The sequence below is a fragment of the Anser anser genome (genome assembly GCF_964211835.1).
Source record: "Anser anser genome assembly, chromosome: 19".
NCBI classification, from domain to species: domain Eukaryota; kingdom Metazoa; phylum Chordata; class Aves; order Anseriformes; family Anatidae; genus Anser; species Anser anser.
Genome location: NC_139740.1, coordinates 3,512,327 through 3,527,648, shown reverse-complemented (window position 1 = coordinate 3,527,648; position 15,322 = coordinate 3,512,327). Strand labels below are relative to the sequence as shown.

General features: G+C 50.2%; 1 protein-coding gene across 6 annotated transcripts in view; it reads right to left on the bottom strand.

Annotated features, from left to right (window-relative positions):
* Positions 1 to 15,322, bottom strand: part of DNAH9 (dynein axonemal heavy chain 9) — a 220,124-nt gene that overhangs the window by 200,867 nt on the left and 3,935 nt on the right. For all 6 annotated transcript variants that reach the window (XM_083804841.1, XM_083804842.1, XM_083804844.1 and 3 more), the window contains 9 exons: positions 14,520 to 14,716; positions 12,702 to 12,860; positions 11,198 to 11,328; positions 8,904 to 9,115; positions 8,476 to 8,709; positions 6,106 to 6,273; positions 3,659 to 3,775; positions 2,136 to 2,286; positions 1,003 to 1,117 (listed from right to left, as the gene is read on the bottom strand). In XM_083804841.1, coding sequence (XP_083660967.1) covers positions 1,003 to 1,117; positions 2,136 to 2,286; positions 3,659 to 3,775; positions 6,106 to 6,273; positions 8,476 to 8,709; positions 8,904 to 9,115; positions 11,198 to 11,328; positions 12,702 to 12,860; positions 14,520 to 14,716 — 1,484 coding nt within the window. The remainder of the gene's footprint in view (positions 1 to 1,002; positions 1,118 to 2,135; positions 2,287 to 3,658; positions 3,776 to 6,105; positions 6,274 to 8,475; positions 8,710 to 8,903; positions 9,116 to 11,197; positions 11,329 to 12,701; positions 12,861 to 14,519; positions 14,717 to 15,322) is intronic.

Here is a 15,322-nt window from a genome sequence, read left to right as displayed (position 1 = left end):
CTGGGCTCTGTGCTGGGGATGGTCCAAGGGCCTGTCTCGTTGCACTAATGTCTGTATTGTTGCAGAATAACAGTGCACTTAAAGACACTTACATAATGGCAATACACATTGAGAGAAGGCTGCAAATATTGGACACTGATGGACATGGCTTATTTGGGTCAAGCACATAAAAAAAAAAGTGGATCCATTTACTCAGAATCACCTCTAGTACAAGTAAAGCTATTGCTGTGAGCCACAAGGTACAGTCCCTGGGGTGTCTTCAGTTTTCCTAGGTCTGACACTGTTTTGCTTATGGCACTTTTATATGCTGTCTCATCAATGTTGAAGTCTACAGGCGGTGTCATCAGGTGTGGTAGCTGGGAGCTGCAAGCGTGGGGTCACATTTCTCCAAGAAGACCCACAGGAACAAACATTTGGGTGAAAAATATCCCAGCACTAGTTTCTTTCCTAGGTCTTGGGAGATTTCTCCCTTGTTTAACACTGAGCAAGCTGTCTTCTGCCAGTGCCCAGGCCATGTCCTCATGTGTTCACCAACCTGAAACTCAGCTCTTTCAGCCTATCTTAAAAGAGTCCAGCCCAGCACCAGTTGAGCACCTAAGCAAAGGCGCTTTACAGCTTGGGCAATCCCAGAATCAGAGCTGCAAGCCCAGGACTGGATTGTTCCCAAGGAGGTGCTGGAACACACATGGAGTGGGGTTGCTGAGGAAAAGGTTCCAATACGTCTTTCAATTGCAACCTAGAACTGTGCCTGAAAGCTGAAAAGCCCATGTAGTATCCCACTGTGCCTCTTAACCACTTCCAAACAAATCCAGTTAATGAGTTCCTTACAAAAAGATTGTAGGGAAGTTGAAAAGCGCCAGCACTATCACTTCACACCTCTTTGACCAAGAAATACTTCAGCTATAGCCATTGAATAACATTCAACACAGAACGAAAATCAAGATTGATTAGAGAAAAGATATCAAGATAGTCATAAAAAACTTAGCTGGAACAGACACGCAGGGATGCGTGATGTGCCTGAAGCGACCAAACTGCGCCTGGATTCGTGCTCTCAGCTCCCGAGCCCAGCCCAGCGCTCCAGCTACCACCGGCATGTTCTTGTGCACAGGAGGGGATCCTGGGGGGGCAGATTGAAATGGTATTTGACTGAACACTGCATTTGTAACCTCACAGATGAATGAAAAGCAACTCATCTGTGTAAAACTGTGCTGATTTCCCAGCTTGCTCCCTTAAATCCAAGCATCTGATCCATTGATGCTGGTCTGCGACCAGGAGAGGACTCCTAGTGCCTCTGGACCTTGAATAAGGACCTGAGAATGTCTCCAATCAATTGAGAAGCCCAGTAAACATTAGGAATGGAGCTGATACAGAGGCATCCTTTGCCTGGGATGCATTCCCTGCTCCCCACAACCACTGGTTTAGGGATTTCTGACCAGGCGCTAGTTCTGACCATCTTGTCTCACACCCACTTAACACCCCTTAAATTCATGGCAAATGATGGGCCCTTCCCTCCGTTAATCTCCCCGTTCCTTTTGTTAACCTGTACTAATTCCACCAATGTTGCCTCTTCTGGACCTTGTCTGCTTCCTGTACAAGCTTTCTGAGTTGAGTGAATGGTTTGTTACTCAAAAATCCATGCATAATCTAATAGGACCCTACCCATTCACTCCTGTTACAGCACACATGGAAAATACTAAACCTGGAGAAGGTTGATTAAACCCTTGGTTACAAACTCCCAACTTGCATACTTTGCATTTACAGTATCACACGGGAAACACTGTAAATTCACATCGTGGAGCACATGAGTGGGTTTGCAAGCTCCACGGAGTGTTAGAGGCAGCACATAAATGTGGAGAGAAAACTCCCATCACACCCTTGCTAGGGGAAAAACACAGCAGGTATCTTCACTCTGAGCTACATACCATGTATACACATACCAAAAGATATTCCTGCCCCCCAACAGATTATTTGCTTTAATACTAAGAACAGAGATTTCCCAGGCATTTCTACTTCCACCAGGAGATGTAGCAGATGAAAATTTTTGCAGTGGTTTTCTGGTTTCCCTAGAAAATACAAATTATTTTCCCCCAAAAATTCATCTAAATCCAATTCTCTATAAAATCAAATTTACTCACCGAGCTCCAGCTCTGCCTGGATGTGCCTGGAGTAGATCAAACTAGCATCATTCAAAGCACTGTTGAACATGCTGATGAGGAGAGAGTATTTGTCAGCAGTATCCGCAGCGATTACTGGCCGCTCCAAAAGGCTCCCATACATGTACAGCAACTGAGGAAGGAAAAGAAAGCAGAGGGAAAGCAATCACAACCCTGATTTCTGCAGAGAAATCCACTGGGACTTCCTCACTAACCCAAGTGCTTCACTAATGTGCAACAAGGGGCACATGGAAAGGGGAATTTCTTTTCTTTACTTATTCTCTCTTTTCTTTACTCTATTCTTTCCAGATAGCTCTCCCTTTATTACAGAGCTCACATTTTCTCTGCAGGTGAACCATATCCCAATTGTCATTTTTCAAACACTTCAAAATTTGTTATTTTCTCAAAAATAACCCGAGGATAAATACTATCATTTTCTACAATTGTTTCAACACTTATGTTAAGGTTTTTCAGAAAATACCCATTTAGTTTTTCTGCAAGATTGATTCATTGGTAAACAAAATAGCCTTATTTCTAGAAAACCTGAGCTTCCAGAACTGAAATATACCTGTGTACTACTGCATCCAGCTCTGGGGCCCCCAGTGTAAGAAGGACATGGACCTATTAGAGTGAGTCCAGAGGAGGCCACAAGGGTGCTCAGAGGCTGGAGTACCTCTCCTGTGGAGCCAGGCTGAGGGAGCTGGGGCTGTTCAGCCTGGAGAAGAGAAGGCTCCAGGGAGACCTCACAGCGGCCTGCCAGTGCCTAAAGGGGGCCGCAGGAAAGCTGGGGGGGGGACTCTGTGTCAGGGGGTGTGGGGATAGGACAAGGAGTAATGGCTTTAAACTAAAAGAGGGCAGGTTTAGATTACATATTAGGAAGAAATTCTTCTTGATGAGGGCAGTGAGACCCTGGCCCAGGCTGCCCAGAGAAGCTGTGGATGCCCCAGCCCTGGAGGTGTTCAAGGCCAGGCTGGAGGGGGCTTGGAGCAACCCGGTCTGGTGGGAGGTGTCCCTGCCCATGGCAGGGGAGTTGGAACTAGATGATCTTTAAGGTCCCTTTCAACCCAAACCATTCTATGATTCTATGATATTAACAGTAATACCCAATTCATAGCAGCATTTTTTTTACCAGGAAATCCTAGAAAAAGCATAATTCCTCCGACTCATGGACAAAAAAATAAAACTGGCAACTGAAAGCATGATTTGAACAATTTCTTAAACATTGAACAAAGCTCCATTTTGTCCGTCTTTATAGGAAGAGCACAAATACTCGCAAAGCTTTCAGCAAACACCCTGCTAGCAGCTCTCTGGTTTCACAGTTTGTGAGGGACCTGTAAGCCTGAGTGTCACTGAGACAAGCCTCAAAGCTACAAGCCTCATTGTCCCACTGTCAGCAAACACCAGCCCCGTGTACCTGTAGACACAGCACTGCCTGCCCTCCTCTCGTACAGCCTACCTGTAGGTTCCCTGATTTCCCTTCTACAAAACGGATGTGACATAAAAACCTTAAAGGCATGCTCCAAGTCCGAAGCATCATCAAAAGCCTGGACGAAAATAGTTGCCAGCCGCCGGTCGATGTCTTCTACTTTTTGCTGGAAATCAAAGGCATCTTGCTCAAAATCCTGTAGGAAGGCAGAACAGCAAGCCATGAAATGGTTGTGGAACGACACCATGAAGGTACCCAGAGATGCTGTGGAGTCTCCACCCTTGGGGATATTCATTCTTGGAGATACTAAACCCAACTGGACACACCCTTGCTCTAGCTGACCCTGCTTTGAGCATGGTGTTAGACTAGGTGGTCTCCAGAGGTCCTTCCAACTTCAACAGTTCTGCTTCTGTAACTTCCATCATCTTCTGGCACTAATTTCCTTGCCCAGATTGTAATAAATCCTTTGAAGCTGAAGAGCAAAAGCTTGTTTGTTTGTTTGTTTTTTCCTACAGGAAAAAAGCCCAAATCAAAGACTGGGCTTGACAAACTATGAGACTTCAGCATTTCTAATTTGGACAAAGTGGCTAAAAATTAGGCCATATGTCTCTTACATGGAAGGACAAAGTGCAAGGCAACAGCTTTTACTATTACCATCACTGAGCTTCAGCAAGACCAGATACCATGTTTTAGCTGAAAAAAGAGGTAACAGAAGGTAGAAAACTCTTGCACTGAAAGAATGAGCATGACACAGAAGGCCAAGGGGTCACCAAAATCAAGCCAGCCCCTGCAGAGCCATGGTCACCGCTCCTTCCGTGCCCACCATCCTGAAAGAGGAGCGATGTGGAGCAAGCAGCTTCCCAGCAAGACCCAGCCAGCCAGCACTAGGGTTGTGCCTCCCACTGCAGAGATGTTACTGGGAACTACAGGGAGTGAAGTGCAAGCTGCCCATCACTGCGCCAGACAGGCCCTATCACCGTAGGTGCAAGGCACTGGCCTTGCATCCCGCTACCAGCGCACTCACTCTTCATCCCAGTACAAACCTGAGCAAGTCAGAAGCCGCTGGATTTTGCTCCAGGATTACCTTCTTTTTGGACACCTGCTGTGAAGGGCTGCCCCATGAGCAGTGTGGGACAGGAGCTCCTCACCACCAAGCTGCCCTATGGCCATTTGTTTTAGCACTCCCTCCTCCGGCTGCATGTATAGCCCTAACCCTGTCCTGCCAGCTAGATTTAGCAAACTGATCCCAGGGCAAATGGGACAAGCAGCAGAAGAAATCGGAGATCCTCTGAGATCACAGGACACAGATTCCTTCAGTAATGCCATTCCCATCCTTCCTTCATAGCCTACCCAGGCTATGCTGCGTGGTGTCAAGGCCAAGAGTAGGACCATAAGGGGGACAGCAGCTCACTTCCTGTGCCCTGCTTGTATGACATGTGCTAGCGTGAGCATCTGGGATCTGCATGGCCACTGAGCCATGACTTTGAGGACTGGGAATATTCCTTTAATTAAAGCACTACTGATATTTAAATATGGGGTTCTTGAATGCTGAGAGCACCAGATGTCATGTGTGCAACTAGACAAGAGCAAACAGAACCGCAGAGGTTACCTGAGCTGGCCTTCATCAGGCAAGCTAGGCACTGAGACCTGGAAAGCAAAACAGTGTGGATGTTGGTACAGTTCACACACCCCCGCAACCTACAGGAAAAGTTTGTGCAAAAGGCGTGAAAATGCAGGCTTCCCAACTGGAATGGTCTAAGGTCCTGAACTGGCAAGATAGGGTCCTGAACCACCTCTGCGCTGGTGTGGCCTCACCTCGAGTACTGTGTGCAGTTCTGGGCACCACAGTACAAGGACGTGAAACTGTTGGAGAGTGTCCAGAGGAGGGCTACAAAGACGGTGAAGGGCCTAGAGGGGAAGACGTATGAGGAGCGGCTGAGGTCACTGGGCCTGTTCAGCCTGGAAAAGAGGAGGCTGAGGGGAGACCTCATCGCAGCCTACAGCTTCCTCTCAAGGGGGAGTGGAGGGGCAGGCGCCCCTCTTTAGTGACCAGTGATAGGACCCAAGGGAATGGTGTCAAGCTGAGGCAGGGGAGGTTTAGGCTACACATGAGGAAGAGGTTCTTCACCAAGAGGGTTGTCAGGCACTGGAACAGGCTCCTCAGGGAAGTAGCCACGGCACCAAGCCTCTCAGGATATAAGAAGCGTTTGGACTGTGCGCTTAGTCACATGGTCTAAAATTTTGGGTAGACCTGTGTGGTGCCGGGAGTTGGACTTGATGATCCTTGTGGGTCCCTTCCAACTCGGGATGTTCGATGATTCTATGAACCTGCAAGAGCTCCCATATCTCTGCAGAAAAGGCCAGTGGCTTCCAGCGACAGTTTTCTCTGCAGTGACAGATCAGATCATACCAAAAGGAACAAAAAGGTGGGAAGAAGACAGCAGGACTGCACATGCACCAGGGCTTCACTGCTGCTCTGGAAACACATACATGGTGTTGGTGTTCCCGGAGGCCGGTCCCACCTACCGTGTTGGTCAGGTCGAGGCAGTCATAGGTTCGCTCTGCAAACACCTTGTATGCCTCCTGGAATTCCTCATACACATCCAGGACCTGCTGACTCAGGGCTTTCCCTTTAATCCCGCTGAACTCGATCTTTTCCAGCTTCATCAGGTCCAAGGCATTTGTCAGGAGATCCTTCAAAGCCAGCAGACACACACAGGTTAAGATGATGACAAAGACAATGAGAACAGTTGTCACAACAGGGAGCTGCGCTCGCTGCCGTGCTGTGGGACCTCCCCAGGCACACCACTGAGCAGCACATGCAGGAAGGGGGGAGCTGGATCCTGCCCACCACGGGCACCGCTGGCTGCGCACAGCACTTCCCATTCTGGTGGGACCTGCAACTGCTACTGGAAATACTGTACCAACTGTGAAATTGCTTTTAAGTGTAGCTAGGGGACACGTTCAAAACAACATGAGGCCCATCTCTACTGAGGTGGGTAGGTGGGTCTTTTCCTCCCCATCCTCTGCAGCCTGGCTGGGCCTGACCCCCCAGTGCCACCTCCCAGGACCCAGCCGTGGCAGCAGCGCTGCCACCACCGAGTCCGGCTCTTCCAGTAGGACTCCTGGTGGGGGGAAGCGAGGGCTGGTTGGTGGTCTGCAGCCTCAGAGGACCAGCAGGAATGTGCTGATGTCAAGCACAGGGATGGACCTGCAGCCATCCGGAGCTCCAGGGACAGCCCTGAACACAGAGCTCAGCACCCCAAACAGGCGGCATTCAGCCAGTGGCAATGCCTTGGGGATGGGGCTGCCAAATGGGACGCAGCCTCCCACGCTACGCCAAGGCACCACCAGGCTTCGGTGCCACCCTCCAGGCAGGAGCGGGGAGACGCCATGTGCTTACAGCTCCCACCAGGGTCAGGCTTATCGGGAATGGCTTCCAGACAAGGGAACGATTGCTTGCTGAACCCTCCTGCACTGCTGAGGGTAGGGTGCTAGCACAGAGCCACCCTGGCCAGGCGGCAGGCTTACAGCACATGAGCAGTGCAAAAGAGCAAAATAAAGTGGGGGAAAGAGCCCTTCTCTCTGCACATGCTCATGGGCTGCCTGTGCACCCGTAACTGTAGCCTTTACAAAATTCTGAAACTGCATGTTTCAATAGCATGTGCGCTATGGAGAAAAAGAACATCCACTTTAACAAACACTTCGTAAGGCAGAAGTAACAGATACAATAGCTGCCCTTCACTTCATCTTACTAGGTTGCTTGAAAAGAAGAGGGGAGGAAACAGAGACAGAGAGAAGCAGAAGCCTTCCTCATTAATGGGAAGTGTGCGTAATGCTTTTAATTATTATTTTACAGCTCACTTCTCAGCCCCCTGCAGATCCTCCACCTGGCTGCACACGCTGCAGCCTTTCACTGTCCCTGGAGGTATGGGACACCACGCCCCGCTCTCTGCCACCACGGCCGTGCACGTGCAGCTCAGACGCTCCGTAGTGACTTTCTCCTGTAGCCCATTTTCGTAGTAACCAAGCAATGAGCAATCGGTGCCCCTGAGCCTTTGCAGAGTTACAGAGCATAATTAGTGTCACTCATATTGTTCTCATGATGACCTGCAGTTACTCCTATGCCTATTTATATTCATCTCTACACTGGCAAGCATAATTTGGTTTACTGCACAGCCAACCTTACTGGAAACCACCGTTATGAATAGTTTTAAAACAGTCATCAGTCATGGTGATTTTCAACACAGGTAATTCAATAATGCATAAAAATATACAGCTTACTTCGGCCAGTAAAACCCTCTGTTCCACTACAGAGAACAAGAGAAGCAGAGGAGCAGCCCAGATCTGCCTTTAAATAGGTAAACGGGAGCTGCAGCACCCCAGGTTGACAGACCATCGGGGTCTGAAGGGATGACCTGGCGAGCACCGTGTCCCTGCTCCTCCCCAGGCCCATACGGCACAGCCAAGCGGTGCCCAGCCTTGAGGGGCACGCATGGCCTCTCCCAGGCAGGCAGGACCCTGCTCCGGGGTGTCGCCGGGGGACAGAGCCCAGAGACGGCACTGCTTGATCCACAGCCCTCAGTAACCCCCATTCCCTTGCCCCAACGGGCAAGGGAAGTCCAACGGGGTTCTCCCCCCATTGGCAAGGAGTCCGACGGCGTTCTCCAGAAGAACAAACACACCTACCAGCACGAACAGAAGGACACAGCTGTGTAGCTCACTCATTCACTGAGCAGGGCAAGGTAAAGCAAGGTCCCAGACTTGCTGCAACAGGAGACCTATGAGCAGCGAGCAGCCTCATCCCCTGGCACCCAGTGAAGGTGTTAACAAGTGAATTCATGGCTACAGAGCTCTTCTGAAGGCCTGAAATATCTTCCAGGACCAGATCCTCACCTCCACCATCCCCAGTCTCTTCAGGAAACTGTCCAGCCTTGCAAACACCATCGTGGCATGGAAGTCCCACTCCTTCACTTCTTGGCCCGGTTCATAATATGTGTGAAGTTTTTCCCTTCTGTCCTCAAATGCCCCTTTGAATGCATTCAGGATGCTGAGCACCATTTGCACCTTGCCCAGGCTCTCTTCCATCTCCCCTTTTAGAAGGTCTTCTGGAGACAGGTACACCAGGGCCTGGAACAGCAAAATCACACCCAAGAGATCACTTCTGCCATCCCATCAAACAGTCACTTCTCAAGCTGAACACGTTTCAAGTTAAACGTGGCTTAAAAAAATCATTTTGCCACAGACGGGCTGGGGAGAGGAAGAGAGAGGAGACATTATTTTAAAAACTGCCCTCTGGAAACAGTAGCGTGCTGGCCACGCACCTGCTGGATGAGAAGATTGCAGATTTCCTGGAGCAGTACTACCACCCGCGCGGGTACGCTGTAGTGCTGGGAGGTGACCCAGGCCAAACACACCACGTGGAGCAGGGGGAGCAGGAGAGGCTTCACCTCGCTGAACTCAGCCCTCTCTATGGCCTCCAAATGGCGTCTGAGGGGCAGCAGGTGCAGGTGAATGTCCCGGGCTTCAGTCAAAGCTGTGAAGAAGCAGAACTGGTGAAGCCCACCCAGCTGTGGTGTGCCCGGTTATGGGCCAGAAAGCAAACCATCCCAGCAAGCATCACACATACTCAGATACCCATGCACTGAAAAATTTCTTGACCACTGCTCATCTGAGGCAATAATCAGGAAAGGAGACAAACGGACAGCACGGCAAGGGACAAGGCAACAAAGCCAGGTCCGCAGCACCCATCTGGGGCCAGGCCACTTGAAGCAAGAGAACCACCGGGAGAAGCCGACCCAGCACTGTAAAGCAAAGCTGTCCAACAGCAAATTAAGATAAAGCTTTCAGCTACTCAGATTTGATTTGTACATCTGTGTGACTTTATCCTAAAGAACTATCCTATGGAGCAAACACGTGAATAAAACCAGGTGATCATTATGTAACTAAATCCATAGACAAACAAGAAGTGACAGAAGTACCTGAATGTGTATAAAGATAACCCCAAAATCCAAGATGAAGAAGAAACCCCAACTAGCAACACTGCCCTCCCAGCACGGATGCAGGGATGCAGACATCAGCCATACCACCACACCAGCAGGGAGAGCACGGCACCAGGGAAAGGGACGGAGACTAAAAAGCTGATGCAAACAAATCTGAACTGTGTTGTAATGGGAATTCACACTTACAGCCCAAATTATCCAGTTAGTATTGCTGTAGCTGTACTAAAACCTAATATTGGTTGTATTTTGATTAGACTCTTAAAGAATTAATTAACAATGAACTCTTGGTACAGTGGGTGCTTCTCTAGCCTGAATAACTTGTACAACGTATAGCGTGACAAACATCCTTAATAGATTACATGTTTCCAGGTGGAGAAGTGAAGAACAGCGTTATCTGCCAGCACGAACACAGCTAGCAAAGCCTGAGCAGCTGGGATGAAGATGGACGCAGAGGGTCATTCATGGAGAGGTACAGGGCACGGAGCAGCAGGACGACGTTGCTTCTCACTGTTAGAGGGGAATTTGTAGTGTTTCCTTCGGATGAACTTAACTCCCCTAAGCAAAGCACACTGGAATAAAGATTGTGCTACTTTCATGTAACTTCATGTTTAAGGCAGAAGTCTGCTTGATTAACAGGGAAAAATACGCTTCCTTCCTTACCAGACTTCTTATTAACAAAACAACAAAAAAAGCCTTTAATTCCCTACACTAGAAAATGCAATTATTTCATTCTTTTGCTCTCCTGTCTCACTGAATTGTGCCAGAATGGCAAAATAAAGAAGAGAAGATGGATCTGCTGGCGCACACCACCACCTACAGGCCACCCACACCACTCAGCTGCCTGAAAGAATCTGAAAAGGCGGCGAGGAGAGCTGCGGGCTGGCCAGACCTTGCGCTCTGGGAGGACATTCTGGATGGGGACATGGGCAGACAGCTCACTGCATAAAGATCCTCTGCGCAGCTTCGCAGGGGAATTTAAGTAATTTTCGGACAGGGCACAAAACCGATGGCTCAGACATTCACTGCATCACGGTTATAGAGGTTTTGGACACTGCTCAATCCCACCAAATGTTACTGGGGTGCCTTGAGCCACGCACCAGGCTTCTCGGGGCAGAATAAGCAGAGCTGAGCAATCCTGCACAGCACAGCCTGCAGGGTCAGGGTGGGAGGCCATGCTCAGCCCCGACACCTCCCCTGCAGACTGACACCACAAGACCTGGTGAAATCAGGTCTCAAGGTACACCGTGTTTCAGATCAGTTGAGGCTAGTCCTGCTGCGTTACTGTGAATGCTTTATTACGACAGACTGAATTCCCAGATCTGCTCACCCTGGCCTTTGGGAAAAGTCTAGCTCAACAGACCAGCGATCAACCTTGTCCCAGTATGGAAAAAAAAAAAAAAAAAAGCATCAGAACAAGCACAAGCAGACCAGTTTTACGCCACAAAACAGCAACAGGGCTAGCAATGTGGTTGCAGTCCCCATGGTCACAGTGACCTCCTAATGGCCAGCACCATTACAAACACATTGAGCTTGAAACCAGTTAAACCAGGATATAAACAAAGGCCAGAAGTCAGCACATCGCATCCAGATAGGCTGAAGCTGCCCCAGTACCTCACCTGCTTCAACATCCATGAGCATAGACTTGAAGGCTGGGAAGTAGCTGCTCTCGATTCTCTCTAGCACCTCCATCATGTTCCTGACCTTCCTTGTTGTCAGCTGGTTGTAAATGCACTCCAGGTCATCACACCTACGACACCCAAGACATGTTACAAGTCCGTATTGGGTCAGCATCAGCTGTCCACACAAACCATCCATTTCCCTGGCCCTAATTCCGGATCCCCTCCAGCTTGAGTCTCAGTGCTGAATGAAAACAGTAAGAAGCTTCTGAAGGAGGCATGGACAAGGCCTGCGGGACACACAGCTGGCACTGAGGCTCACCATGCCGGCAGCTCCGCTACTGCTGAGAGAAGCCACCAGTTATTTCTGCAGGCATTAGTGAGAGCTCTCCTGTGGGCTGGGCTTTGCCCTAAGTCAGCCCATACCAACGTGCCACAGAGGTTTTCAATGGCAGGAGGGAATTCCCTGCCCTGTCTCCTGAGCATCTAAAGCCCACTGACGGGAGAACAACAGCCAGCTAAGCTGCACCATTTCCAGAAGGCCCTTCACAAAGTTGTCAAGTCAGCCCTTCTGACAGAGGGCTCTACCATCAGCGAAGTCTGCAACCATGGGTGGGTGCTCACACCTCACCCCTGCCAAGCACAGCTCAGCTGTGGGATCGAAATTCATCCATGCTGCTGTGGCACTGAAAAGTTCTGTAGACTTTGCTGTAGGGGCCAGGGTCTCCTTGCGGCCATGGAGAGACAGCAATGTCCCAAACCCCCCCTCATCTGCGAGCACCAGCTGCTCCTTTAGCCCCAGACCTAGTACATGCCTGTGGATAACAAACATGCTCCCAGACTGGCTGAGAGGACTAGCATATTCCAGCCAGGAGAGGCTGAGCTCAGAAATCAGCTCTGCGTTTAAAAAAAAAAAAAAAAAAGAACAAAAAAACAAAAAACACATTGACAGGGCCTGTTAAATCAGTAGATCCTTTAAAAATAAAAGATAGCGATAGCTTCTGAGAAGGCTGCATTAGTCTTCACTACGCACACTAGCAGTAGTAGCTGCATTAGTCTGCCACTACCACAGGGCACAGCAACGAGGTCTTCTGAGGCACAGAACCAGATTTCTGTTTCTTAGGAAGTAAAACATCTTCTAGGCCTCAAAAATAAGTTTCTTGGGCAGAAAAAAGAAGATAGATCCAGGGAGGTGTCCATCAGCTCTTACTGCTGCAGCTGGTTCCTAGTGAACTGCGATGGTAAGAGCACTTCCAGAACTGCTCCCTCACGACGTGAGGGGGCCGGCGCTAGGGCTACGTTAAAATACAGCCAGCTGCCCCCGGTCTCTGAGACACTTTGCAGATTGCGATTATTTTATGTGCGGGAGCAATTCGCCTCGGCTGAAGTCTTTCCACAAACCCGAGGCAGCCTGCTCTTTTCAGCTGGCAGAGCAGCTCTGTCTGCCACCAGCACGCAGCCAGCACCAGAGCCCACCACGCTCCAGCCGGGCTGCCCGGGGTACCTGTGCTTCCAGAACTCCAGCTCCACCTTCGGGCTGGGGTTGCTGCCTTGCAGGAGAGGCTCTGAGGACTCTTTCTTCAGTGCTCTCTGGATCTGGTAGCTCCAGTCTATGATAGCTGACTCAGTGGCATGCACAAGGGATTTATCTATCAGCTCCAGGCTGCAAAATAACAGACCACCCAGTTAACTTTGCTTTCCACTTGTTTGTATTTATTACTCAGCTTTATCTGCTTCAAATGACCACGTGGGCAGCTGGATTTTACAGATTATGGTCTAGCTTCACATTTCAAAACCACAAAACCATCAAAAAACGTAAGATTTTGCCATTGCTTTAATACAGGAATTACATCCTAGAGAAAATGAATGAAGCTCAACAGCAACCACAGCAATGTGGGCAGCAACACACTTTGATGAACGTGGTTTCATAAAAGGAACGGTGGAAGCGAAGAGCCAGCCACCACCTCTCAGCACAGCCAGCCCCCGAAGCATCAGGTCCGTTCGGGCTCCGGGTCCAACCTGCAGAGCCATCCCCCCAGCAAGATGCTCTCTTCCTGCTGTTCTTGCTCAACCCACTCTCCCGCACTGCCACGAACTCTCTCGCTCTAGACGGGCTGGCACACTGCGGACAGGTCCCCTCGCTGCCTTGGAAGCAGTAATGGCTCCTGCAACCCCACCTGCCCCACGTCCTGTCCTGAGCAATCAATCCCACTGCACTAACAGAACTCTTCAGGCCCCACAGGGTGCAAACGTGTAGCCCAGGCACGGCGATGCCACAATGTGCCAAGGGATCTGCCTCTGCCTGCAGTCCAGGCTTTGTTACCTTGCCCCGGGCCAGGCTTACAGCACTGCAGTGTTCAAAGCCCTGCCACCTCTGGCTTTGGGCACCAAGCTGGCTGCTCAGGGGGCCAGGGTGGAAGTTCCCCCCAGCTGCAATGTGAGCACCCTGCCTGACATATCAGCTAGCAAAGGATGGTGATTCCACAGCTGCTAGAGGTACTGCAAGACAAAGACCAGCTGCACACAGGGCCCAGCCTTCCCAAGCTGTCCTGACCAGCCAGAAACGCTAGGGTGGTTTTCCTGGGGACTGTCCCTCAAGGACTGGAAGTGAACTTCAGAATCCAGGGAGGTTTAACCATGAACAGAGACAACTGAAATTACCAAAGTGGCTCATCTACACCTTGAAGAGAAACACAAGGAAATGCCATGGGTGTCTGCAAAACCACCCTGCTTCTACAAGAGGATACAAGCAACAATTTCCATATCACCGTACGGGACCATGAACAGTTTAGAAACTTGCAGGAAGTTGTAGATGTGTTTTCATGTACCTTTGAATAATAAATCTAGTTTTAAAGGGAGGCAGAATAGTTCTGACCAAGCAGGCAGCATGAATCATGAACAAGTGAATCACGTAACTTCTAGCAGTGCATTTGCGGGGCATGCTCTGGCAGACAGAAACCAGAGGGAATTTCAGCCAGGAGAGCACTGGCTTCCTGCTCAGTGGCAACAGCAAAGCAGCAGAGGTTTTGCCCACAGGGTTTGTTTTATCCCATCGACCCAAGCAGTTTGTTGCTTTGCTGTGTACCCTTTGCTTTTGCACTTGCTGAGCTTCACCCACCTGCCTGTAGTGTTGCGTGGTCCCCAGAGACAGAGTCCATGAACTAGAGAGCAGGTAGAGCAAAATACACCCATCCAGGCAGCCTGGATGAGCAGCAGATGATGGTGAGCAAGAAGAGCCACCACGGTCAGTGAGGTGTCCCCAGAGAGACAGCATACGCATCAGCAGGAGATAACCCAGAGGAAAGCACGGGGCAATACTCACAATTTCTCATGTTCCAGATCAATGTTCTCGATTCCCTCTGAGCCTGCTGGGAGAGGCAGCACGGTCCTGCCTTTTACTTGGCCAACCACCACGGAGACAGCGCTTTTTAGGCTGTGGACATGATGTATAATGTCCTGCGACACCACTTGTGGCCAGCCCTGGTGGTTCTTACGGTTCGTCAGGATGGGCACAATCACCTGTAGCAGGAGTCATGAAAAAGCAATGGATAAAAAAGAGCTGCAGGAGACTGAAATGTCCCCAGGCCCTGAGGTCCCTGCTCAGCCAAGCTCGGAGTCCCAAATTCCTTGCTGCCCCAAGCAGCTTGCTGCCTGTGAGAATCAAGGGCAGGTCAGAACAAAGGGACCTCTCCGCAGGCCCGCTTTGCTGCCGATCTAAACCATTGTTCAGATGAAACCCACCCATGAAACTTGCTGCCCTGGCTCCGACCGGGGGGTGTGAGAGCTTCCAGCTCCAGCAACCTCACGCCTCTTGCGCATCATTGAGGATCACAAGGTTCAGCACCCTTACAGGTACTAATAAAAAAAAGCTGGTGTCCAGCGCTCTTTGCGCTCCTTTACCAACCACGTTCACCTCCATCAACTGTCCCGGGGCTTCCCCTGCCCCTGGAGGGCACAGGACAATCAGGCTGCCAGGATGGTATTTCAGAGCATCCGCCCGGCTGTTTTGCTGGGCGTGCAAGGTGAGACCTGGGACAGCTCTGGGACAGCTCTGCGCCGTTCTCACACAAGGCCAGCGGCACGTGCTGACGTACCTGCGTACTGCTACACCTCCCCGACAGCAGC